The sequence below is a fragment of the Ictalurus furcatus genome, chromosome 9 (genome assembly GCF_023375685.1).
Source record: "Ictalurus furcatus strain D&B chromosome 9, Billie_1.0, whole genome shotgun sequence".
Taxonomy (NCBI): Eukaryota; Metazoa; Chordata; class Actinopteri; order Siluriformes; family Ictaluridae; genus Ictalurus; species Ictalurus furcatus.
This window is the reverse complement of record NC_071263.1, coordinates 27,425,132-27,450,761: the sequence shown is the minus strand read 5'-3', so window position 1 is coordinate 27,450,761 and position 25,630 is coordinate 27,425,132. Positions and strand designations below refer to the sequence as shown.

The window sequence follows — 25,630 nt, the reverse complement described above, 5'->3', positions numbered from 1 at the left end:
AGCAACAGACCTGAGTACATGACACATGAAGATTAGTTTTTGCATTCTTTTATGATGAAGATACTTTAGACAAATACGCACACGGCAGCAGTTCTGCTGTGTGTATTATTAGCAAAGTATTTTACCTTTATTAATGGACTTAAAATGACAATCGTACACTTTTCGAAATATCACAAAAGCCTTGATAGAGTCCTTAAACCTAGACATTGCTGTCGACCTGCTTATAGCATTGGACACTCAAAATGAAAGTTACCAAACTATACTTTCTTTTGTTGCTGGGGTACCTTTACTGTGTCTTTTACCTGGACATGTAGTGTTGAGCTTTAAAGGTACATCGCAGGTCTTTAAGGTACAATTATGTACCTTAAATTATTTTAAAATTCACATTTTCAGGTAAAATATACACACCACAGGTACAATGTGCAACTGAAAGCACCACCATACTGACAAGGAAAAGTACACTTTGTTACCTTTATATCTAAGAGCGTACCGACTCTATACTATAGCATATACTATTCAGACTATTCCGAGAGAACGTCTCCGCGTCGCCTAAGGTCAAATGCATATTTTGTTGACGTTTTTCATTTGACTGACACAAATCCAGAAGACGTCGAGAGCGTTTCAGGGTTCAGTGCTAAACTGACTGGCACTCTTTAATAAAACAGAACACATTTACCCCCTCTTAATTACCCGCCCTGATTCATGTGCAGAGACACTGCACAATTATCAAATTATGATCTCCATAACTGACATCGATGTTTTACTAAAGCGCTCCATGTGTCAGACGCGGCATTGTGTGGCTTAGAAAATTTCCGCGGAAGTTCAACAGTAGGTCAAGGTGTTCCAAGCCAACAATCTTTCTCACCTCAGGGTGACATACCTGCATTCATGACTAACTACTAGCTTTACACAAACACTAATCATATCCTCTCCCACACACCACACAACACACGAATACACAGATACCGAGTGCAGCATGTGGGCATATTTATCCGAGCTGCTTTCTAAATAGAGGCAAAGAAACCATCGTGAGAGATCTCTCGATAATGGAAAATTCAGTTGTGCATTATATGGCCTCAAATCCAGTCACAATGTGCCCAATATCCTTTAAATAATCGTAGAGATTTCCTCAGGACCTTTGCAACATTAACGTAGCTCTAATTCTTGCTTGGAAAAATATACTTTATATATTTGAATATACATCAGCCAATGGGAGAGAGCAAATACATTATCATTAAAACAGTATCTCTGTGACCTTACAATTAGCTCGGTTCAGTACAAATCAAAGTATTTAGGTCTGAAGTAGACCAGGAAGGTGGTACAATGAGAATAGTAGTGAAAGTACAATGGAAAATAAGTAAGAATGACCTTGCCTAACTATATAGCCTTTGCTGTAAAAAAAAAAAAAATAACAAATATATAAATACAATAAATCACTGATCCAAGAGATTTAGTATTAAAATGAGAACAAAAGTGGACCAAGAACCAACCCCCTGGAAAACTCCAGTGATAAGGCTGTGAGATGATGATGCTGAACCTTTCCATCTTATTTAGTAGAAGTCCCCCAGTGCTTGGTAAGATATTGCCATAGCTGAAAGTGTAGGTGCTACAAGGTTGAGAGCTTCCCTAATTCAAGAGGGTGATTTTGGCAGGTCTGCAAATGGGATGCCATTTTGGTGCTTAACGAGAGCCAAGACCATATTTCAACGATGGATCTGTGTGTTGGGTGAGGTTTGTGTAGCAAACGGGATGTACAATGAAGTAATGTTGATTTGGTAAAAGAACAGTGTTATTTTGTGTGGGGGAAAAGACCTGAGACTTACACCTCTCCCCTAGCTGACTTCTCTACAAATTCCCATCCCTAGAAATTTCAGCAGCCACCACCTCCCCATCTCCTCCTCCTAAGAATATGAATGTAACATTCAAATGACAGTGTAATGTTCCAGGCAGAACGAATCGCTAGCATGTAGAATCCTGTTCACTAGCATGAGTGTTCCCAATTTGTGAGGACAAAGTGTTTCTGGTGAGAATTTTGCTTCCCATAATTCAATTCAGTCTCTCAGACCAATAAGAAGCTAACTACAGTGTAAATTCGAAAAGGAAAGTTACAATTACGCATTTTTTTGTAATAACGTATTAACATAAGTCTACTAAGTAATGTTTACATGTATTTCACAGCTATTTATATTAGCTAATGGCTAACAAGCTAAGCTAAGCACAAGGCTCGTCTTCTGCATGAAGTTTATGTGAATCATACGTGAAACAGGGGCATACCCCTGGACATTGGGGGCTGTAGCCCGGAGGATTTTTTCATTAGTCCCAAATAATTCTCCACTTGGAGCGGTTTGTCACTACGTAACTGAAGGTCAGTAAAAGAAGACGGTGGTGTTGTAATTTTAAATCTTCAGTGCACGGAGGCGAGACCAGCCAGACAGGGTTTCCAGGAAAATACGTCGAAATACTCGTGTCTTATTGGGTGACAGCTCTCAATTCAGCTAAACGCAAAAATTCTATACGGCGATTTTTTAAAAATCAGTAAATGAGTTGAAAGTGAAACAGTAACATCCTCTGATGTACAAGTTGTGTAAATTTCTACATTAGTTCCAGTTTATGTGAACATGATATGAGCAGAACATAAGGAAAAATAATATACTCTGCATTGCACTGTAGCAGCTAAACTCATACAATGATAGCTTAGCTGTGCCTCCCCTTGGCTAGTGACACCAAACGAGCCTAGTTAGAAAAGTTTTGTATTTTATCAGTCTGGAAGTCCTACACACAGTGACAACACCTGAGGCAAGTGTTCTGATAAATCCAACTTTTTCTGATCATGTCATACATTGACAGCTAAGTTACCTTAGGCTTCTAGTTGAGCTGGAAATAACGCATGGAGAAGAATCTGGGCTGAGCCCCGGATGATTAACAGTCCAGCCAACGCCCCTGACGTGAACGGCAAATTATAAAGTTGAATTGCTTTCCCGTTATATGTAAACTTACTATTGCTTACAGTGTTACATGAGTTCAAATCCCAGCACATCAAAGCTGCCACTGTTGGGCCCTTGAGCAAGGCCCTTAACCTTCAGCTGCTCAGTTGTATAAATGAGATAAATGTAAGTCGTTCTGCATAAGGGCGTCTGCCAAATGCATAAATGTAAATGTGCTACTAGTGCAAACCAAACCAAACTGCAATTCCTTTCGTGACTAATTCTGATCAAACTAGGCATATAATGAAAAACAGAACAAAAATAAAAGGCTCACAAACCATAGAATGTTGGGCCATATTGCATAGTATTATTATAATATAACAAAAATATGTTGTAATATGGCGCATCTTTATTTTCCTCCACTTTTTTTATTACACATGTGCATGTAAAGCTGGCACGCCTTACCTCTATACCAGTGTTTGAATCTGCTCTGTTGACTAAAACTGTTGGGGGGGAGAATGAAAACAATAATTAGAGATTTAGATCCGGAGATAAAAACAGGACTGCTGTTTCCCGCCATATTTAAAGAATCAGGTTTCCATTTCCCGCGATTTACGTGAGCGTCTCACACCTGCGTCACACTGACGTCACCAGCGGGTCGAAATCGCTTCGAGATGTTTTAGCTCCATCTGGCGGGCACATGTGGTAACACAGGGGCGTGACGTGAATAAGCCGTGCCATTTATATTAATTTTCATATGCACCGAGAAACCAAAGGTGCTGAAAAAAAATAGAATTTTAGATCATAAATTAAATTAAAGGACCCCTCTCCAACCCCCCCCCCCCATAAACCTTTTGTTTGTTTGTTTGTTTTACTTTTAGTATGGCAGTTGGAGGGAGTTCATAAGACTGATAGGAATGCCAGTGTCGCATTAAACTGTAATTACATTTGACTTTAACCCTTAACCCTCAGTTGAAGGTAAATTGCTCTGGATAAGGGTGTCTACAAAACATGGGCAGATTTAGTGATTTGGGGGCCCTAAATGTAGGAATGGGGCTCTCATTTCAGTGTTTTAACATCGATATTTACATTTTCAGCATACGTTATTTAGCATTAATAGCAATAATCAGGGGTGAACTGGGACCAAAAGGTGGCCCTGGACTTTCTGGCCCAGAGCAGAACATCACACCCAGCCCACAAGACGTCCCATCATAACACACCAGCTCACTGATGGTTAGACCAACTTTTAACACCAGTTACTAGCATAAAAATAATACAGACACGAATGCTATTTAAACATTTATTTGAAGTAGCATTGAACAGACATCAAGTCTATTGCCTATTGTAAAATAGACAAAAAGAAACAGGAGAACAAAGAATATAAAACAATTAAGAAAGCATGTTAGCTAGTTAGAGGGCATCACCTGGGTGCAGCGTCGGAGAGCTCCTGAATCAGGACTGAAACTTTATATTTAACACTAACATGAATGCACATCTAATCATTTTCCCTAAATTGTACCCCGCCTTGTGCCCGATGCTCCAGGTTCCCCATGTCCCTGAGAAGGATGAAGTGGTATAGAAGATGGATGGATGGATGGATATTAATTTTGTATTAGTTTTATCTTGTAATAATTCAGAATTGTGACCAAACTTTTGCACGGGAAGCATCTGTCTATCCTTGCCTTTTATCTTTTTTCCTCAATTCTTCTAAGCACATAAATAAAGTTTATACATCTTTAATGATGATCAATTTTGACAAACCTTCAAGGCAAGGCTGTTCCATTTATGTAACAGTTCCATTTAATTTACATTTACTTGGGCTTCAAAACTTTAAACACAAATGAGAAAATAAGAAAAATAAACCAGAATTTGACAGTAATGTCTCTTCAGTTGCTGATCAGGAATAAAACATGACAGGCTGAGCTGTTATAGCAACATGTGGAATATATACACAAACAGATGAAAAGACTGAGATTGGCCTGCCACACACATTGTTGTTATGAACATGTTATGTAACTTTTTTTTAGGTCTCTTAATTCTCTTGCTTCATAACCTCTTCCATGTAAATATTTTAAGCATTTATTTATGCTTATGCAAGTCATTATAAGACATTATACTTGGCGTAAAACATGCCAAATGCATTTGTAATGTATTATGTACAGAATACTCTTCTGAGGAAATCTTTTTGTTCAGTGTCCTGTCTTGTGCTTCTACCCACATAATGTCCTTTGTCTTGTGTGTCATGTTATTTGCATTAACACCTGTTGTGTTTACAACTGAGGCTAGCTAAACTGTTTTGTTGTACTGTATACACACGTACAACCGCATTTCTGAAAAACTTGGGACAGTATGGAAAATGCACATGAAAACAAAGAGGAGCGATTTGTAAATGTACTTTTACTTGTTTTTAAACAAAAAAACATATAAAGACAATGTATTTGATGTTTTACCTAATCAACTGCATAGTTTCTTTTAAGGTAAATGTTTATTTTGAAATCGATGCATGCAATACGTTCCAAAAAATTTGGGATTGGGGCAATAGCAATGCAATGTGCAATGTGAGAAGTTGACATAAGAAGGTGATGTGAAACAGGTGAGGTAATCGTCTAATCATAGTATATAAGGAGCCTCCAAAAAAGGCCTTGTCCTTCAAGAGTAAGGATAGGTCGAGGCTCACTAATCTGCCAACAGATGCATCAATGAATAATCCAATAGTTTGAGAAGAACATTCCCCAAAGACAAATCAGTAGGATTTTGGACATTTCACCTTCTACAGTGCACAATATAATTAAAAGATTCAAGGAATCCAGTCAAATCTCAGTGCGTAAAGGACGAGGCCGAAAACCACTTCTGAATGTGCGTGATCTCCAATCACTCAGATGTCACCGTCTTAAAAACCGCCATGAGTCTGTAATGGAGATCCTGACATGGGCTCAGGAATACTTCGGTAACCCTTTGTCAGTCAACACCATTCGCTGCTGCATCCACAGATGCAAGTTAAGGCTAATGTTGTGGATAAAAATGATATGAAATAAACACGAGGGAGACCTAGTATGAGTAATATACAATTTTATTGAAAATTCACAGGACTGGTGGGTGTGTAATCCTGAGGAGAGCGGTAGGGGGAAGAAAATGGGGTGCGTCCTGGGGACATGGGATAGCCAGCAAGGGTGAAATAAGGAGAATACTGAGAGTACGGCAGACTGACAGGTGAGAAGAGGGAAGAATGGTCAGAGCCCAGATCAGAGAAGGCGATATATTCCTCAGACTGAAAGCTGGAGGGAGATTCAGGCGGAGGGTCCGTCTGTGTAGAGGCGTCAATACACACATTCACGGGGCGGATTCTGTATCTGAGAGGGAGGGGGGCCCGCATTTCCATTTCCAGAGGGGGTGCTGCGAAGAACGTCAAGTAGCACCATGATGTCAGCAGTGAGATGCGCGAGCTGATAGTGAGTGTTCAGATCCAAATCCAGCCCTTCCAGTAAAGGAGAGAAGGAAAAATGACGACGGGCACCTAGACACACAGAAGCGGTATTAGGCGGTTATTATTGACGAATTGGATTCACACTTTAAGATCTTTAAGAGTAACACACTATGGTTTATTAGTCACAGAGAAATATAAGAGCTGAGGAGTTCAGGCTGAGAAACACACACACTCTTACACAGTCAAGGACGGGCGTGCAGAGGTAACACACACACACACACAAACACACACTCTCTCTGTCTCTCCCTCTCTCTCACACACACACACACCCAAAAGCCCCAACGCACACACATAACATTATAACTTTATAAGAATAATAAAAAGGAGTATTAAGATATTATAAGGATAATATAAGGAGTAGTAGGATATGTAGGATATTAGAAGGATAATATAATGATATTATGAAGTAGGGAGTATAGTAAATCATTTTGCAAGCAGTATAACCATATATAAAATAGAGATATAGAGCAAATATGAAAGTAAATTATAAACCAGAAATACAGAAAAATGTAAAAGAAACTTACTCATAATTCAGATGGTGAAGATTCTTGTCTCGCGAGGAAGGGTCAGGCATGGTGTGGGCCTTAATTTTAAGGAAGAACCATGAGGGGCCATTTATAAGGCTAGTTGAGTCAAGTTGCACCCTCACGAGATAATAGTGAGACCAAGGTCTCTCTAAATTGTTTTCTCTCTCTCCCACTTTCAATCCGAATGGTAGTCAGAAAGTCCTCTTTCAAAACATCATGGTAAATTTGATAAGCCTCTTTTTAAACATCATAGTAATGTAGATGAGCTCTTTTTTTGAACCCTATTGGTATTGATATCATAGTCTTTCTAAAATATATTGGTTATTTACTGTATAAATACAGTATAAATACTGGAGCTTGAGCTCCAGGTGTCAGATCACTTCTGAGAATTCTCATTGGTGTGGATCTCATGAGGTGGAAATAAAATCTGGACCCTTGCTTCTTCTCACTCACGGCTGGTGTCTTTTTTTCCTATCTCCAACTGGGTTTACAGATGTGAGTATTTGCTTCTATGTTGAATTTTAAGTGTCTTTGGGTAATAGGCTAAATTTGGGCCAGCACTTTACTATGCAAAGCTGAAGCCATACATCAACACTGTCCAGAAGCTCCGCCCACTTATCTGGGCTCGATCTCATCTGAGATGGACAGTAGCACAGTGAATCGTGTTTTGTGGTCCAACTAGTTTTTGGACAAAACAGCCGATGTGTTCTCCGGGCCAAAGAGCAAAAGGACCATCCAAGCTGTTATCAGCATAAGGTCCAAAAGCCAGTGTCTGTCGTGGTATGGGGGCGTGTCAGTGCCCATGCCATGGGTAACTTGCACATCTCTGAGGGCATCATTAATACAGAAAGATATGTACAAATTTTGTAGCAATATATCTTGCTATTCAGAGCAGGACAATGCAAAACCACATTCTGCCCAGATGGTTGCATAAGCAGAGAGTGTGTGTGTTAGCATGGCCTGCTGCAGTCCTGACCTGTCTCCTAACCCTAACCCTAACCTGTCTCTCAGTCTCTCTGAGAATGTGTGGCACACTGTGAAACGTAAAATAAGGCAACGAAGGCCCCATACAATTGCGCAGCTGAAGAAATGCATAATGGATGAATGGGTGAAAATTCCACTTGCTAAACTTAACCAACTGGTGTCTTCACTCAGCGTCCAAACGCTTAATAAGTGTTATTAAAAGAAAAACTGATGTTACACAGTGGTCAACAGTCGACTGTCCCAACTTTTTGGAGTGTGTTGCAGTTATCAGATTTAAAATGAGTGCATTTAAAAAAATAAATCAAATTCAGAAAGTAAAACATCAAATAATGTGTTCCCTTTCAAAGGGAACTTCGACGTTGCATTTAGCATAACAGTATGGGAACGCCTTGCGCGCATGACCAGTATCTGAAGCTTGTGTAAAATCATGCCTCTACTTATAGGCCTGCCATGATCAGGTGACGTGGCAATTAAGCACGTCGCATGATATATATATGGCACCTGTGAACCATGCCACCAGCCTTATTATCTTCAGCGAGACTGCATGTCTGTTGTTTGTATGACAAAAGAAAAAGAAACGCTTCATTTCTACTCTATATTTCTCAGTATCTCTCAACTTTTCTATCCCTTTTTTAGAAAAAGAAAAGAGAGTGAAAGAATGTGCGAGAGGGATTTCAGGAAGTGTGTTACGCCTTGCCCCCGTTTCATCACGGGAGGAGACGGACACGCTTTCTGCGTGAAGTGTTTGGGCATAGAGCATGCTACAGCAGCCCTCGAGGGGTCTGACTGTCAGCACTGTGAATGTTTCATGATTAGCCATTGCACCAAAAACCGACAGCGGCTCTCAAGCATATAAAGAGCTGCTTGAGGTGATCACTAGGGCGGTTAAAAAATTGAAAGTAGACTGGCCCGGGGAAGAGGAAGTGGCTCGTAGCAGGCTCGATGAGCGCTTCCTCTCCAGTGAAAATAAATATAAAGCTCCCTCACACCGCAGAAAACTCCCCTTTTTTCCAGAAGTGCATGAAGAGGTATCACGCTTCTGGAGAAAACCATACACTAGCTGTGTTTACAACCCTGCAACGTCTGATTACTCAGCCATCATGGGGAGTGAGCAGCATGGCTATGTAGTGATGCCACGGTGGAGGAGGCGCTTGCGAGCCACCTCTCTCCATCAACAACAGGTAATTTAGGGAGGCCAACTTTACCTTTGAAGCCATGTAAAGCCACTTCAGCATTGGTGGGCAAAGCCTATGCGGCAGCGGGTCTTGCTTGTGGGTCCCTGCATACAATGGCAGTGTTGCAGGCCTACCAAGCAGACCTGCTGAGTGAGCTAGATACTGGTGAGGGAGTTGGGCCCGAGGCAGTGGCAGAGCTGCGCCGCGCCACAGATTTATCTCTCCGGGCGACCAAACAAATGGCCCGCCATATCAGCCGTTCAATGGGTAGCCTGGTTGTGGCAGAGAGGCACCTATGGCTCAACCTCTCAGGGATGGGGGACAAAGATAAGGTCTCCTTGCTGAACGCCCCTGTTAAACCTTCCGGCCTATTTGGCGGTGCGGTCAGTGCCATTGCTGACTGGTTTTGCGAGGCAATACATCAAACGGCGGCATTCAGCCAGTTCCTTCCCCATCATGTCGAGTTCGCCTGGGAATCCATGAGTGGAGCCCGGGCCAGCTTTAGTACGAGGGAGGCACTGGAGGCGAGTGTGGCGGCCTGCTTCCCCCCGCGAGGAGCCAGAGGGACCGGCGGCCACAGGCAAGGAAGTAACAGCCCTGATGGGCCACGGAGGGACGTATCGGGGACATGAGGTTGTTAGGATAGATAGCCCCTAGTGCTACTGTAGGACTATTCCAAGTTTTCAGCTTTCTCTGGTCAGCGAGCTGTCACAGGGCAATGAAAATCTGATGCTTTCCCTCCAACAGAATGTTGAAAAGCTAACGTCACTGATAGACCATCTGGCAGCGTGTAAACTACTGCCAAATGTGTCTCCATGGGTTCTGTCTACCATAGAAAAGGGTTACCGGGTCCAGTTCAGTGCTCGACCCCCCTGGTTCAGAGGTGTGATCACCACAGTTGTCAGCACAGAGCAGAGCCCAATGTTAGCGCAGGAAATAAGCTCCCTTTTGGACAAAGGGGCCATAGAACATGTACCCCGTTCCCTAATGGAGGGAGGTTTTTACAGCCATTATTTCCTGGTCCGCAAAAAAGATGGGAGTATGCTGTCAATTTTAGAGCTGCGTCATCTGAACCGTACTCTTCAGACCTACAGGTTGAAGATGCTGACGCTCAAACTTATCGTGCCACAGAGTCAGTCCGAGGACTGGTTTGTGATGATAGATCTGAAAGATGCATATTTCCACATAGGAATATCGCCCAGTCTCAGGAAGTTCCTGAGGTTTGCGTTTGGAGAAAACACATACCAATTTTGGGTTCTTCCCTTTGGGCTAGCTTTATCCCCTCGCACCTTCACAAAGGGCATGGATGCTGCTCTGGCTCCCTTGTGACTCCGGGGCATCCGTGTACTAAACTACCTGGACGACTGGTTAATTCTAGCACGATTGAGGGAACAGGCGGTTCAACATTGAGATGTTGTTCTCGCCCTCATGAGGAGCTTGGGACTCAGGTTGAACCTCAAGAAAAGTATGCTTTCTCCAGTGCAGAGGACAACTTTTCTAGGGGTTATATGGGATTCTACTACGATGAGGGCGTTTCTATCCCCAACGCGCGTACAATTGATCCTATCAACTTTGAGCAAGATAAAGCTAGGTCTGGACATCCCCTCCAGCCTTTACGAGAGGCTGTTGGGCCTTATGGCAGCAGCAGCCAACGTCATACCATTGGGCCTATTGCACATGAGACTGTTTCAGTGGTGGCTGAAAAGTCGGGGGTTTCATCCGAGGATGAAACCTCTGAGAGTAATCAGTGTCACGCGGCGATGCCTATGTGCTCTGAGTATTTGGAGGTGCCCGCAGTTCCTAGCCTCGGGTCACACTCTAGGGGCGTCCCCTTACCGCAAGACGGTAATGACAGACGCGTCCCTCACGGGCTTAAATGTCTTAAATGGCTGTCCAGCTCACGGTCTTTGGAGCGGCCCTCATCTGGAGTGGCATATAAATCGCCTAGAGATGTTGGCCGTATTCCAAGCACTGAAGTTCTTTCTTCCTCAGTTGAGAGGTAACAATGTGCTAGTTGTGTCAGACAACACAGCAGTGGTCTCATATATCAACCACCAGGGAGGGTTACGTTCATGCCCCCTGTTCAGGCAGGTGCAACTAATCCTTCTCTGGGCAGAGGGAAAGTTCTTGTCATTGAGTGCAATGTACATTCCAGGCAGACGGAATGTAGGGGCAGACATCCTGTTGAGGCAGGGGCTGAGGCCCGGGGGTTGGAGGCTCCATCCACAAGCGGTGGAGCCCATATGGCGGAGGTTCGGACAAGCGGAAGTGGATGTGTTCGCCTCCGAGGAGACAACACACTGCCCGCTGTGGTTCACCCTCACTCCTCCCGCACCATTGGGGCTGGACGCCATGGTGCACACGTGGCCGAGGTCACGTCTATATGCTTTCCCCCCGATCGCTCTGCTCCCACAAGTTCTAGCGAGAGTTCGGCAAGTCTGTCTATGTCTGCTGCTAGTAGCACCTTATTGGCCAGCTCAAATATGGTTCTCAGAGATAATGTCCCTGCTCAACGGCACTCCTTGGGAGATTCCCATCTGCAGGGACCTACTGTCTCAAGCCGGACGGCTGATTTATCACCCTCGGCCAGAACTATGGAAACTGTGGGTCTGGCCCCTGAGGGGCACCAGCTCATAGATTCTGGTCTCACAGCTGAGGTTGTAGAGACCATGTTAAACGCTAGAGCACCATCCACAAGGAAATTGTATGCGCTCAAGTGGCGGTTTTTGTCTTGTGGTGTGAGGAACGTCAGCTAGACCCAGTGAACTGCGCAACAGCTACAGTCCTGGAGTTCTTACAAGAACGTTTCTCAGCAGGGGTGGCTCCTTTACAATCAGGGTTTACATGGCCGCCATTTCAGCCAGCCACACCCCTGTTGATGGAGCCTCTGTGGGGCAACATCCTCTAACTTCGAGGTTCATGCGTGGTGTCAGACGGCTGAGGCCCATCTGCAGGCCACGAATTCCTTCCTGGGACCTTTCTGTGGTCTTGGAAGTCTGTCAGGGGCCACATTTGAGCCCTTAGAGTCAGCCTCTGAGAAGCTTCTGACTCTAAAGGTAGCTCTTCTACTGGACCTGACATCTCTCAAGCGAGTGGGAGATCTACAAGCTCTCTCGGTTGCCCCCTCCTGCCTTGACTTTGCCCCTGGACTAGCCAAGGCCTTCCTGTATCCTAGGCCGGATTATATTCCTAAAGTGCCTATGTCGGCTACCCACCCTGTGGTGTTGCAGGCCTTCTGCCCTCCTCCGTTCCTCACACTGGAACAAGAGAGGATGCACCAGCATAAGTAAGGGCTCACTGTACTTACGTCCACCGCTCCGGCCAGTGGCGTAAGTCGGAGCAGCTGCTGGTCTGCTTTGGTGGCGACAGTAAAGGTGATGCTGTGTCAAAGCAACGCATCTCTAACTGGATAGTTGAAGCAATCTCTATGGCTTACGAGGCACGCGGTCTCGCCACGCCTCTGGGCATAAGAGCTCATTCCACTAGGGCGGTCGCCTCCTCGAAGGCTTTGTCCAAAGAGGTATCCTTGCAGGATGAGTGTGCGGCTGCAGGGTGGTCTATGCCACACACATTCATTCGTTATTAAAGCCTGGATATTCATTCCACCCCGGGCTCGAGTGTCTTGCAGTGACCCTTGGGCTTGGGTATTTTTGAACAGGCCATGTCCTCGGTATGACGGAGTGGGTATTCCCGTTCCCATACTGTTATGCTAAATGCAACGTTGAAGTTCCCTTTGAAAGGGAACGTCGGGGTTATGCATGTAACCCTGTTCCCTGAGAAGGGAACGAGACGTTGCATAGCATTGTCATACCAGGGCAGGCCTGTGAATTGCGTCTTCACTTCAGATAATAGAGGCTGGCGGCGTGGTTCACAGGTGCCATAATTGCCACATCACCTGATCATGGCAGGCATATAAGTAGAGGCATGATTTTACACAAGCTTCAGATACCGGTCACGTGCGCAAGGTGCTCCCATACTGTAATGCTAAATGCAACGTTTCGTTCCCTTCTCAGGGAACAAGGTTACATGCGTAACCCTGACGTTTTCAATATAGTACAAGGTGAGTCAATTGTCTCTTTTTGCTATTTTTTTGCATTTTCCATACTGTCCCAAATTTTTGGGAATTTGGGTTGTACATTTGTACATGTGTATGGGCCATTCCACTAAATGGGTGCCATTTGCTTGTTATAAATCTTCCAAAGTAAACTTAAAAAAAAAATTTTTTTCAACACCAAATCTAATAACACACATATTTAACTATTTAAAATTTTACAAGGTTTCTAAGAAGAAGATGGTTGCATTTTTTTCAGTCCTGTTACCAAAACTCATGTTCCATTTAAAATGCATGATTAAAAACTTCTCAACTAATTCCTTTGTTTTTCCCTCAAGAAAGTGTTTATTTTAAATAAATGGTTGGTTACATGTTCAAATAATTGATATTTGTGACTAAAAGAATCACTAAAAAATCACTGTATATGCACGCAAGTTGTATTTTTCTAAAAAAAAAAAAAAAAAAAAAGAACAAAGAAAGAAAAGAAAAAAGAAAGAAAAAAAGAAAGAAGGAAAAGTCAAAGCCTTTTTTTCCTTTTAAAGGAGACCCAAACCTTAAGTTTATAGTTTTTTTATCATGTAATTTATTAAATAATTGGATAAATGATGGACCAAATATAATAGAAAATAATGTGCTTTTATTTTATTTTATTTTATTTTTTGCTTGCTTGCCAGAGTCATCTCTCCCTGCCGTTCTCACCTGGTGTCCCACTGAAGTTAAGCAGGGTTGAGCCTGGCCAGTACCTGGATGGGAGACCTCCTGGGGAAAACTAAGGTTGCTGCTGGAAGTGGTATTAGTGAGGCCAGCAGGGGGCACTCATCCTGTGGTTTGTGTGGGTCCTAATGCCCCAGTATAGAGACTGGGACACTATAATGTAAAATCAGCACCATCTTTCAGAAGAGACGTTAAACCGAGGTCCTGACTCTCTGTGGTTATTAAAAATCCCCACTGGCCTTTATCTATCATGGTTCCCTAATAATCTCCATCCCTGAATTGACTACATCACTCTCCTCTCCACTAATAGCTGGTGTGAGGTGGATGTTCTGGTGCACTATGGCTGCGGTCGTATCATCCAGGTGGATGTTACACACTGGTGGTGGATAACAGGAATGAGTGTCTGTGTGCGCATGTGTGAGTGCATGCCTGCGTGTTTTTGTGTTTGTGAGAGCGTGCATGGCCATGCATGCATCTTTGTATTGAAGGGATATTTTATATACTTGTAGTTCTTCACAGCAAAGGCGGTGGAAAGGGAAAGAAGGAGATAGAGGGGAAGGGAGGGAGAGAGAGAAAGAGGGAAAGAGCGGGAAGGGGAGAAAGAGAAAGACATCTAAGAAATGATTTATGTAACAGGACTGTACGCTGAGATTAACCTTCTCAGTCATTATTACAATATCATCAAATATACAGAAAACAAAATGAGAGAACTTACTTTTGGTCTTCCCATGGCCTTCAGAAGATCCAGATGATACAACGTCCTGGTGAACATGTGCCTTGTTCCAAAATTTTTCAGGGGAGTTTGGGGGTTGGGTGTTTTAAGGTAACAGGACTGAGTTAAATCCCAGGGACAAGACTAAAATGTGTATTTTAATTAAAATATTATCGATTTCTTATGAAAAAAATATTTAAACTGTAGATGAGATATGAACACAACAATGCAAAAAAAAACATTTCTGAAGGATTTTAATCATTATATTTAATAGTAAAGTGTAGTGTGAGAGAGTGTGGACAGGTAACAAATTTTATCAGCGTTCTAGGTAGTTTTTATCCATCCATCCATCCATCTTCTATACCGCTTATCCTTTTCAGGGTCACAGGGGAACCTGGAGCCTATCCCAGGGAGCATGGGGCACAAGGCAGGGTACACCCTGGACAGGATGCCAATCCATCGCAGGGCACAATCACATATACACTCACACACCCATTCATACACTACGGACACTTTGGACATGCCAATCAGTCTACCATGCATGTCTTTGGACTGGGGGAGGAAACCGGAGTACCCGGAGGAAACCCCCACAGTACAGGGAGAACATGCAAACTCCACAAACACAGGGCCACGGTGGGAATCAAACCCCCGACCCTGGAGGTGTGAGGCGAGCGTGCTAACCACTAAACTTGCTTGATAAGATGTTTTTTTAAGTTAATTTTCATGCATATTTGTATATATAAGGCCCTGTGGACAGAAATGGCACCCATTCAGTGCAATGGTTCATATGTATGTATGATTGTAGAAGTGTTAAATTGAATGAATATGAGAAATTATTAGTTTATTGTATTATGTATTCGTTTATTTGTAATTCATACTGCAATAAAATTTGTCCTTGCAACCAATTTGGATTGACAGATTGATATATTTATGGTATGAATTGTTTATTCAGTTTATGAATATACTCATACATTCATACAATATGTTCTGAATAATGCATTCATTTGAATTTCAGAAAGTAATTAATAAACATAACTGTAACATTTCTAACAATGATTTGTAACAATTGTAACCAAGTGATTATTAAACATAATTGTAACATTTGAATTAACATCACAAACACAGAAATAATCCAATCACCAAAATGTTATAACAATCCTAACTACACTTTTAAAAATTGCTTATCATTGTAGACATACAGATATAATGTTTAAAAGAAACCATTTAAATCCATTTAAAAATTTCATATTTCATAAAATATGAAAATAACTTTTAGTAAAATTGATTCTATATTTAGATAATAGTAAGTCAGTAGATGTTCAATTGTCAGACATAATTAGCGCTCCAGTTCCTGATTCACCTGAGTGATAACATTAGTGATGGAACTGTGAGTGATGGAGTTGTCCACTTCACAAATGGTAATATATATTTTGCAGGTCATCCATTATTGAACATTAAACATCTGCTTCAGACTAATAAAAGCCTGATCTTTAGTGATTCCATTCCACGCATCTGGATACACAGCTGGCAATGCTTTATACCGTTCAGCAAATTGCTTATTGAATGTCACCAGCACATACTTCCAGTAATCTGAGGCCTCTATAGACATGTCAGGTGCAATATGCCAATCTGGGTAATATTTCCGGTAGTCTTTGTACGGATGAGGTTGGTAATTTGTTTCATGGTTTCGAAACATCCCATTGCCATGAACACTAGATGTACAAATCTCTTCACAAAGGATATTGGTCTTTAAGAATCTGTAGGTGCCAAGTCCTTTTGGTCTGTGCACAGCTGCATGGTGTAGCTGATGTTCCTTCCCACCTGCCTCACATGGTGTTTTGCAAAATGGACACTGCACTCCACAACCAAACACCCTCTTGAAAAGCTCATCTTGGGGTTTTACAGGCACATTGTTCAGGGTCTCAGTGGTATCAGTGGACTCTGAGATCTCCTTTGCTATTTGTTGTTTCAGGTCCTCAATACATTCATAGAGACATTTGGTGAATGGTTCACAACAACTTGTGTTCTGAAACAGGACCCTCTCCACTGTACTCATGGATATTGAGATGACATCACTCAAAGCTTTGCAAAGGTTCTTGATCAAAACTGTAGTACCTTCTGCATTATTGGGCAAAGGAGACCCATTGGCTTCCAGCTTAGATGCTTCTATTGCGTTAGTGATCTTTTTAACTACTCTGTCCAGCTTCTTCATTTTTAATTCTTGCAAAGAAATGTCTCTGGAGAAACATTTAATGATGTGATTGTATATCCAGTCTTTGACATAATTCTCATAATGCAAAGTATACTCTACAAAGTCACTGAAGTTGGATTTTTTCAGTAGTTCCTTCAGGATGGTGTACTGAAACAGCGTTCGTGAACTATACTCAGTAGACTTATACTCCAAAACTGCATCAACAATGTCAGGTCCGAGGGACTGGTCGATGTACTCAGTCACTGCTGGTTTGAGACAGAGCTGAGTGAAGTCTTGTGCTTTCCTCTGGCACTGGTCCCTCTTTCTGTACAAATCAATGAAATCAGAGAGATACTGCCTCTTAAATTTCTGTACATGATTTAATGGATCTTGCTCAGTGATATACTTCCTGTGCATATCAAGGAATTTCCGAGAGGCAATGCCACAAATGTGCAATTTCAGGTCAAATTCAAATTTGGTATTGAATTTGGAGCCTGCTTTTTTGAGGTGTTCATCAATTTTATCAAGCACATCTTTTGTAAATGTCTCTTGGTAATCACTTTTGGATTGTGTGAACTGTTCAATCATCCTTCTACAACTGTTAATGGCATCAACTGCAACAATCTGTAGGTCTTGTTTTAGACTTTTTTGCATAATAATATTTATTGCTTTTTCATTTTTTTTCCCCAAGTTTAAATGTCTTGTCTTGGCCTTGAAATCTTCTCGCCCATATTGTGACAAACTCTTAACGTTCTGCAAATCCTCCATGACTTGGCGATTTCCTAAACTTGCTCGCAGTTGCTTCAAAACATCAGCAGGAACATCCTTTTCTTTTAGACCAGTGATGTTTGCCACTTCTCTATTCCACATTCTCTCAAAATCAGCTCTGAGGTCATCATCAGACACTGCATCATTACGATCTTTGTAATTCTGCAGTAACTGCCGAACTTTACACTCAATCATAGCAGCTTGATTATTTTGTATCTCTTCTACTTTCTCCGTGTTTCTCCTCTTCTCAGCAGCAGCTTCTAATTTCTTTCTCACTTCATGCTTCATTTCAGTCTCCAGAGATTTAATACTATTGCTAAAATCAGCTTTGTACTTTTCCACTAAATGCACATTACAATCTTTCTTTTTGTAGTAGACTTTCAATTTCTCAGTAATTTCTTTTGTTTGAACTGCAATTTCCTTATGTGAATTATTTTGAAGTGCCTCAACAACCTCATCAATACTGCTGCTTTCAGCGTTAGATATTTGAACTTCTGCACTAGCAAACAAAGCGAGGATATGTCTTCTGAAAGTCCACTCCCATTCAGAAAACACTCTGCAAAGGTTGTCATAAGCATGGGCCACAAGAGTGTTTCTGAAACTAAATATAAAGTTCTCAAACTTCACTGCCCTCCACAAGCTACTAATCCACTGCAGGAACTCTGGGATCTGAGAGGGCTCTTCATCTTTTCTCACTTTAAGCATCTCCAAGAGGTTTTTCTTAAAATCCAACACAGCCACGCTGTAGCCTGTATTAACTGGTGCCATTGGTGGTGTTCCATGCCATAGGCCTGGTATATACCAGTTGTTCGTTTCCACATCATAATCCAAGACATCTGTGAATTTCTTCACATTAGGCTGCTTTTCCATTTCAGCTGCAATCACTGTCATCTCATTTAATTGGTCCAGGAGCTTTTTTCGGTCTGTCATGTTTTTGTCATATGCAGATACACCAGCAACATTTTGGTGGACAAAGTGGCAGACTGTTTTTTTACCAACTTCCTTCATCCGTAAAAAAGCATGAACTGCTATCTGCAAGATGTCCTTCATCTCTGTGGAATTCTCCATTGCTACATTGATGATGGTTACATCACTAAGACCAATCACAAATGTGGCCAATTCATTGTCATGTTCATAACTGTCATCCAGTTGTGCCAGTGCTGGTGATTTCAAACCCTCTGTATCAATCAGAAGGACAAAGTCACAAAGTAACTCCTCCTTCAAGTCTTTACCCACAGGAAGGAAAATCATGAATGCTCCACGTGTGCATCGTCCACTGCCCACTGCAAACTGAACTCCAAACATAGTGTTGAGTAGTGTTGATTTACCCGTACTCTGAACCCCTAACACAGTGATAACCAGCAAACGGCTCTTCTGCCCAACCATCCTGTGAAGCTCCATGAGAACATCACTCACCCATTTCTCTGGGATATTTGATGCATCTCCATCAAGTAGTTCAAGAGGGAACCCAGCTAGAAGCATTTTGGCAGCCAGAGTAGGGAGACTGCTAATTCTGTCAGACATTTTATTTGAACCAAATGAAGCAACCTCATAGATTTGTCCCATTTCCCTCATGTAGTGCTCTATTCCAAGAGAACAATCAAGAAGCTCCTGGTCTAATCGAACTATAGCATCTCTGTCTTTCTGTTGTTCACACTTTGTATATTCTTTCCGAAGGTTTGACATGTCTTTGCGTGATCGAATGTCCAGCTTTAGTCCCAGCCATCTGAGAAAAAAGGCTCGCTCAATGTCATCAGAGGTTGATAGTGCCTTTATTAAGATGCCCATTGTTTCTGTCACTTTATAGTTGCTTTGTTTCTTCCAAATTTCATCTTTGTCTTTTTGAAGTTGGGCCTTATACCCCTCCAAAGTCAACCCTCCTGGTTGTTGTAATCGGCATTGCTCTTTTTCTATCTGAGCCAGTCTTTTCCAATTTTCACCTTGCAGTGGCAGCCGTGTCTTTTTATATTCCACTATTTGACGAACTCCAATACTTTTCATAATTTTCTCTGCTCTTTCCTCTGCTGATCCACAGGCTCTGTTTTCACATTCATCAATGCAAAGACCTAATTCCTGAGCAATTCTCTTCATACTCTCAATTTCTGTGATTGATGATCTGTGATTCTCACTTAGCACTTTGTTAATGGCAGAACTGATCATGCTTGAGAAAGTAGCCAAATTCACTCTTTGGTTTTTCACAATGGTGCGATCTATTTCCAATTTCAGAGTATCAACTGCTGCTTTGATAGATGACTTCACATTCTGGCTCATATTTTTCTGAGCATTAACCACAAGAAAGATATTGGTTTTCATTCCTTGTAAAGAGGCAAACAACCTTTGCTCATTTTTGTCAACACTGTCTAGGAACACAAAGACAGCTGTTGACACCTGAGTAAGGAAACTGAATTGTGTTTCAAATGTGCAAACATCTCCTCTTAAATTAGCAATAGCCACTGGTTCAGGAAATACATCGATGCTATCATTTCCACATGGCAGACTCCAGCAGATTTCAACCATCCCATTACTGATTACCCTTTGAGCAGATCCTCCAATACTTTCTCGATGTGAAAATAAGTCATGGTGCTGCTGTGACTTGTTGAGCACTTGGTTCAAAATCTGTGACTTGGACAAACTGCAGTTGCTTAGCCTCACAAACGATATCAAGGGAATTTTTGCATGAACAACACTGTCCTCAACAAACCCTTTAGATTCTGACATTGAATGTGGACGCCATTCTTTCAGGATACTTCTAAGAGCCCACAATATAAGAGTGCTTTTATTATGTACTCCCTGAGGTAACAGAAATGGTACTGCAAACTGGCACATTGACATTTTAAGTGCCATTTCTTGCTGAAGGAAACTGTCTGCACAGACAAAGAGGGCAGTGTGGAGATCTAGAAGATTTGGGGTAGCGTCAAAGCTCCGCTCAGCAAACAAGTCATCTGTTTTATTATTTTCACCAGGTACACATAAAGATCTTGAATTTGAATTAACCATCAGTAACTTGCGTAGGAAAGCCCATGGTAAGGCTTGTAGTGAGTGAACCTCTTCATTAGATACACTGGCACTGTTGATCTCCAGCAAAGACCTCTGAGTCAGCTTGTTTGGGTAGTACTTTTCAAGTCCCAGTGTTTTCAAAAATTCACAAAGATCATCTGAAAGTAGAGATCATTTTATATCAATATTAATATCACTATTATTTTAGAAACTATGTCCCACCCTAGAAAAAAAATCTAAATTCAGATCTCCTTATGATCTCTACAGTCTCATTTAGACAGCAATGAGACCAAATCAAAATGAAACAGTGAACTCTGCCCAATTCTCCTGTCTCTTTTTTTCTCCTGAGACAAAAGCCTCAAATACATTTCTTCTTGAGTTTCAGTAGAGATCTCAACAAAGTAACATTCTGTCCTCAAATCCAGTAAATTTGTCAAGTTCATTCAAATATGCTGCCACGTTTATGACAAACATACTAATGTATATTTAGAGAGATGTACTGTTTACTTTTGATATAATATAATGTCTTAGTATATTAATTAGAGATGTCCACTATTGTATTTACAATAGGACAATCTGAGTGCTTGGAGAAAAGCAGTCTAGTGTACTTATAAGTGACGTATCATTATAGGTTATTTGTTAGCATACTTGAAGAGAAATTCACTTGGGGGCAAATAATCTATATTCCAACTATTATTTTAGTTTTAGATGTAATTATATGGGTATTCTAAATACTCAAGTCTACCTATTTACTGTACACATTATGTATGTTTCATGTTTAATTCAGTAATACTATTCTGATCATTTTTATAACATGAATAAAAATATAGTGGAATTAAAAATTAATGCAATTTCACTTTTATTTCAACTTCATAAACAATCAACCAACCAACCAACCATCTTCTACCGCTTACTCCTTTTCAGGGTCACGGGGAACCTGGAGCATATCCCAGGGAGCATCGGACACAAGGCGGGGTACACCCTGGACAGGGTGCCAGTCCATCGCAGGGCATAAGCAATCATTTTAACTTAATTTTACTTGGCAGTCAATACTTAATAACCTAAAAAATACATAGTACATGAGCTAGTGAACAAAAGATAGAAAAGTTCCCAGGTGTTTTTTTTTGTTTGTTTGTTTTTTTTTTTTTTTTTAATCTATTGTCTCAAACCCAAATCCCTGTATATGTTCAGTGTATAGCAAAAAAAAAAAATGAAGAAGAAAAATTAGCCAAGTTCAAGGATGCCAAATAAGCAGAATTAATCAAACCAATAATGAACTTATTTTGAGCAAGAATTATTTCTTGACACCACTGAATAAATCCAAATGCAATATAATGCGATACATGTACATTTATATTTACGGCATTTGGCAAATAAATTTTTTTAAAATTTATTTTATTATATATATATATATATATATATATATATATATATATATATATATATATATATATATATATATATATAAGGTGCTTTAGTCTACTAAAACATTAGTTTACTTTTCCCAAACTAAATTTAGAAGAAGTTTCTCTTTTTCCCTTTTCATACATTATTGTGACCACGTCAGTATTTACTCACCTTTGAGCTGCTTTAACTCCATTTGTGTGGATCCTGAGCCACAGTCTTTTACTAAAGAAACATGTTTAATTAGACACAGGTAGTTGGCTTGCAGTTACAAAGTATTATTAATCAAAGTATATTAGCATAGTATGAAACTAATAAAAAAAAAAAATGCATAAATATTAGAACAAACATTTAATCCTCTAAAATGCTAGTGTGTAGTTCATACTTTCATCTGTGTTTCTTCACCGTTGGTTTGTTGGTAATTACAGATTTTCAGAAATACCTGGAGAAATACAGAACATGATTTGATGCATTAAATGTTATGTAAAGGTGTGTAGTCAGTGCGTGAATCATACATTGTCTGGGAAAATTAAAAAAAAGCTGACCCCCCCTGAAAGAGAGCTAAAGCATTACACTATTTAGTGTGACATTTCGAAATAGAAGTCACTTACTGCTATTATAATAGGAAAAACACCACCACAAAATGTGTACCCTAAATGTGGAACATTGTGAGCAATCTTGAGCATTATTGTACATTTGGATGTAAGTTCTAAGACTAAGGAACAAGAATGTGTAAAATGTTTATATATGTACATGTACCTTGTAATTTGTTTTAGAGATCAGTTTTTGTTCCAAGGAGCTTGAAACAAGATATTGAGGTTTCTATAAACAGCTGTATAACCAAAATTTGTTGTGTACCATGACACAAAGATGGCCATCTTTGTGTCATGGTACACAACAAATTTTGGTTATAATTTTGGTTATTTTGGTCTTGGGTAACCAAGCAAAGCTGTGCCACAGACCTCACCTACAAATAATATAAACCTTTTTATTGCCTTACTTATGTCCCAGTAAAATGGTCTAGCCATTCAACTGAGACCTAAAATTGAGACTGGATTCATTGGTCCTATCAAAAGTTTAAAACAAGTTAACCCAGTAGCCTAGAGACTAAATCAGCCTTCAGCATATACAATTGCTCACATTCTATGGTTGATTGCTAAAACCCGTCTGTTATATATTACTGGGCAGAAACCCAGAGCTTAGCCTCCACTCCTTCTGGACACAGGGTCTTAGGCAAGGAAAGGGCTATTTTTGAAGTTCGGAGGAGCTAAGGATATGCAGCTTCATCAATCAGAAGTTACTCAGAGGTATGTAAATTAGCAAAGACGATGGCTGATGATGTAATACGCTCTAGCCCTATCCCAATGCAGCATGGTGACATAGCACAGCAGTTAGGCTCATACTTACATGCCAATAACATTCATGAAATCTATCATTCAGGGTTTCATCACAGTACTAAGACAGTGCAGGTTAAAGTAGTGAATTACCTACTTACCTGTTTGTGTTGCTTGACCTTAATGCAGCTTTTGATATCATTTATCATAATTATCATAATAGATAGACTAGAAAAAGTTGTTGCAATTAGGGAAACAGCCCTTTCTTGGCTCAGGTCTTATTTAACAGACTGTTATCAGTTTGTAGATGCAAATGGTGGCTTCACTATGCATAATAAAGTTTGGTGTTCCATAAGGTTCTATTTTAGGCCCACTGCTCTTTTCTCCATATCTTCTACCTCTAGGTCAAATTATTTGTAAACATGGTATTAGCTTACACTGCTATGCTGATGACACACAGCTATGTGCTCCATCAATGCCATATGAGAGACACCAGCTTAATAAAGTTGAGGAATGTTATTTGAATAGATTCGGAATGTGGATGTTAGACACTGGATGCTTAGTATCTTCCTTCTACTTAATTCTGAAAATAAATAAATACTTTACTTCAAATGCAGCTAAAAGTAAGCTTTGTGATTATGTAGTAACTATGGATGGCCATTCAGTTATACCATGTGCAGCAGTAAAATACCTTGTTGTTTACCAAGCTCATGTAGATACTATTATTAGGATAGCCATTTTCATCTCAGAAATAGCTAAGATAAAACATTGCTAAGATAAGAAATGATGCAGAAAAACTAGTTTATGCTTTTGTCACCTTTAGTTTGGATTATTGTAATGCCTTGCTGTCTGGATGTTCCAGCAGGTGGAGAAAAAAGCTCTGATTAGTCCAGAATGCAGCAAACAGAGTCCTTACTAGAACCAGAAGATTTGACCAAAATGTTGCATTGATTATAAAATACTACTATTTTATTTTACCCCCGTCCCCCATACACAATTCACACTTAAAGTTAAAACTCTAAAGAAATCAGAAATGACTCTGAGGCTCATACTCAAGATCCTCTCACACTTAACACTGCTTATCTCCACAGTACAAACCTGTGGATGGGTAATGACTTATAATCTCACTATATGGTGTCACCCAGAAGAGGATGGGTTCCCTTTTGAGTCTGGTTCCTCTAAAGATTTCTTCCTAATGTCAGCTGTTTTCCTCATTAGGGGAATTTAAATCTATATCTGGATTTCTGTAAAACTGCTTTGTGAAAATGTCCATTGTTAAAAGAACTACATAAATATACTTAAAAAATGGATTAAATAGACAGCAGACCAACATACCTCATAATACTACTCGACTCTAAAGGACAGGGTTTATGCATGCTGTTCCTATACACTGGGAGGGGTACCATACAGAGGAATGCACCTGGATCACTGCTGAGGCAATACTACTCTTCATATAGTACTCTTCATATAGAATACTTCTAATCGTGAAATTCCACTGAAAACAGACACAGTAGTAGACCCCATCGGAGACAGATTGCACAGCTTTGGGAACTGGACAATGTGGGAGGTGGGATCTTCCCCTCCCCACCAGTAATTACCATAATATAATTTCATTATCAGACCAGGTTCCTGAACAAGCTAAGAAAAATATATTTTAAAAAATATGTAGGCAAATAACCTCCAATGTCTCCAATACAAAATCTCATATTTTTATTTCTTCTCTTTTCTTGCAAACAACACAGACGTGTATGTTCTGTAAAACACCCATTAAACCTTGTAGATGGAACAGTAAAATCAAATGTTTATAGCTGACAACAAAATGAGGACAAAAATAAACGTGTAGTGTAGAAAATTATGAAGTGTTATATTTGCTTACCAAATGGACTCCCAGCTGAGACAAGTGCTCAGGGTGATGTCTGTGCAGCTGGTTATGATCAGAATTTATAACCCCAAAGTGAAAGTAGATTAACTTCCTGTTAAAGGAAATAGCAGCTGAATGACACCTTGTTCTGGGGGGAGTATGATTTCCTGGAAACTACTCAGAACTTTCTGTAACTGAAGTTCCTTTGTGCGTTAGAACATGATGTGCCAAGACAATTCAAATCCGTGAAAGGTAAAGAAAAATATATAAAAATATAACATTTCTACAAACAGTTTTGAATTTTTCTAAGATTTTAAAATAAGGAAAGAAGTGGGAAAAATTTAAAATTCAACATGGAATTCACAATTTTCTGCTTTGACATATAGGTGATTGTCCATGAGTCTCTGAAGCACTTGTTTCACATGGATAACATGAATTTCTTGGAATGAAGAGTAAATCAAAATGTTGTCAATGTAGGCATACATTTTTTACACCAGTATTCGT

General features: G+C 40.5%; 1 protein-coding gene across 2 annotated transcripts; it reads right to left on the bottom strand.

Annotated features, from left to right (window-relative positions):
* Positions 1-14,671: 14,671 nt before the first annotated feature.
* On the bottom strand, positions 14,672-25,325 carry LOC128613131 (up-regulator of cell proliferation). Of its 2 annotated transcripts, none has more exons than XM_053633711.1 (4): positions 24,083-25,325; positions 22,317-22,373; positions 22,106-22,156; positions 14,672-20,685 (listed from the first exon to the last, which is right to left on the bottom strand). In XM_053633711.1, the coding sequence occupies exons 3-4, from the start codon at positions 22,125-22,127 to the stop codon at positions 16,016-16,018; spliced, it is 4,692 nt and encodes a 1,563-aa protein (XP_053489686.1). In that variant the 5' UTR covers positions 22,128-22,156; positions 22,317-22,373; positions 24,083-25,325; the 3' UTR covers positions 14,672-16,015. The 2 variants fall into 2 exon arrangements, with proteins under 2 accessions (XP_053489686.1, XP_053489685.1); XM_053633710.1 differs by having other exon boundaries at positions 25,142-25,325.
* Positions 25,326-25,630: the final 305 nt, after the last annotated feature.

Coding starts and splice junctions, on each gene's coding strand:
- LOC128613131 (XM_053633711.1), bottom strand. CDS start 22,127: ATGGAGTTAAAGCAGCTCAAAG. Junction 20,686..22,105: donor GGAGTTAAAGCAGCTCAAAG/GTGAGTAAATAC, acceptor CTCTACTTTCAG/ATGATCTTTGTGAATTTTTG.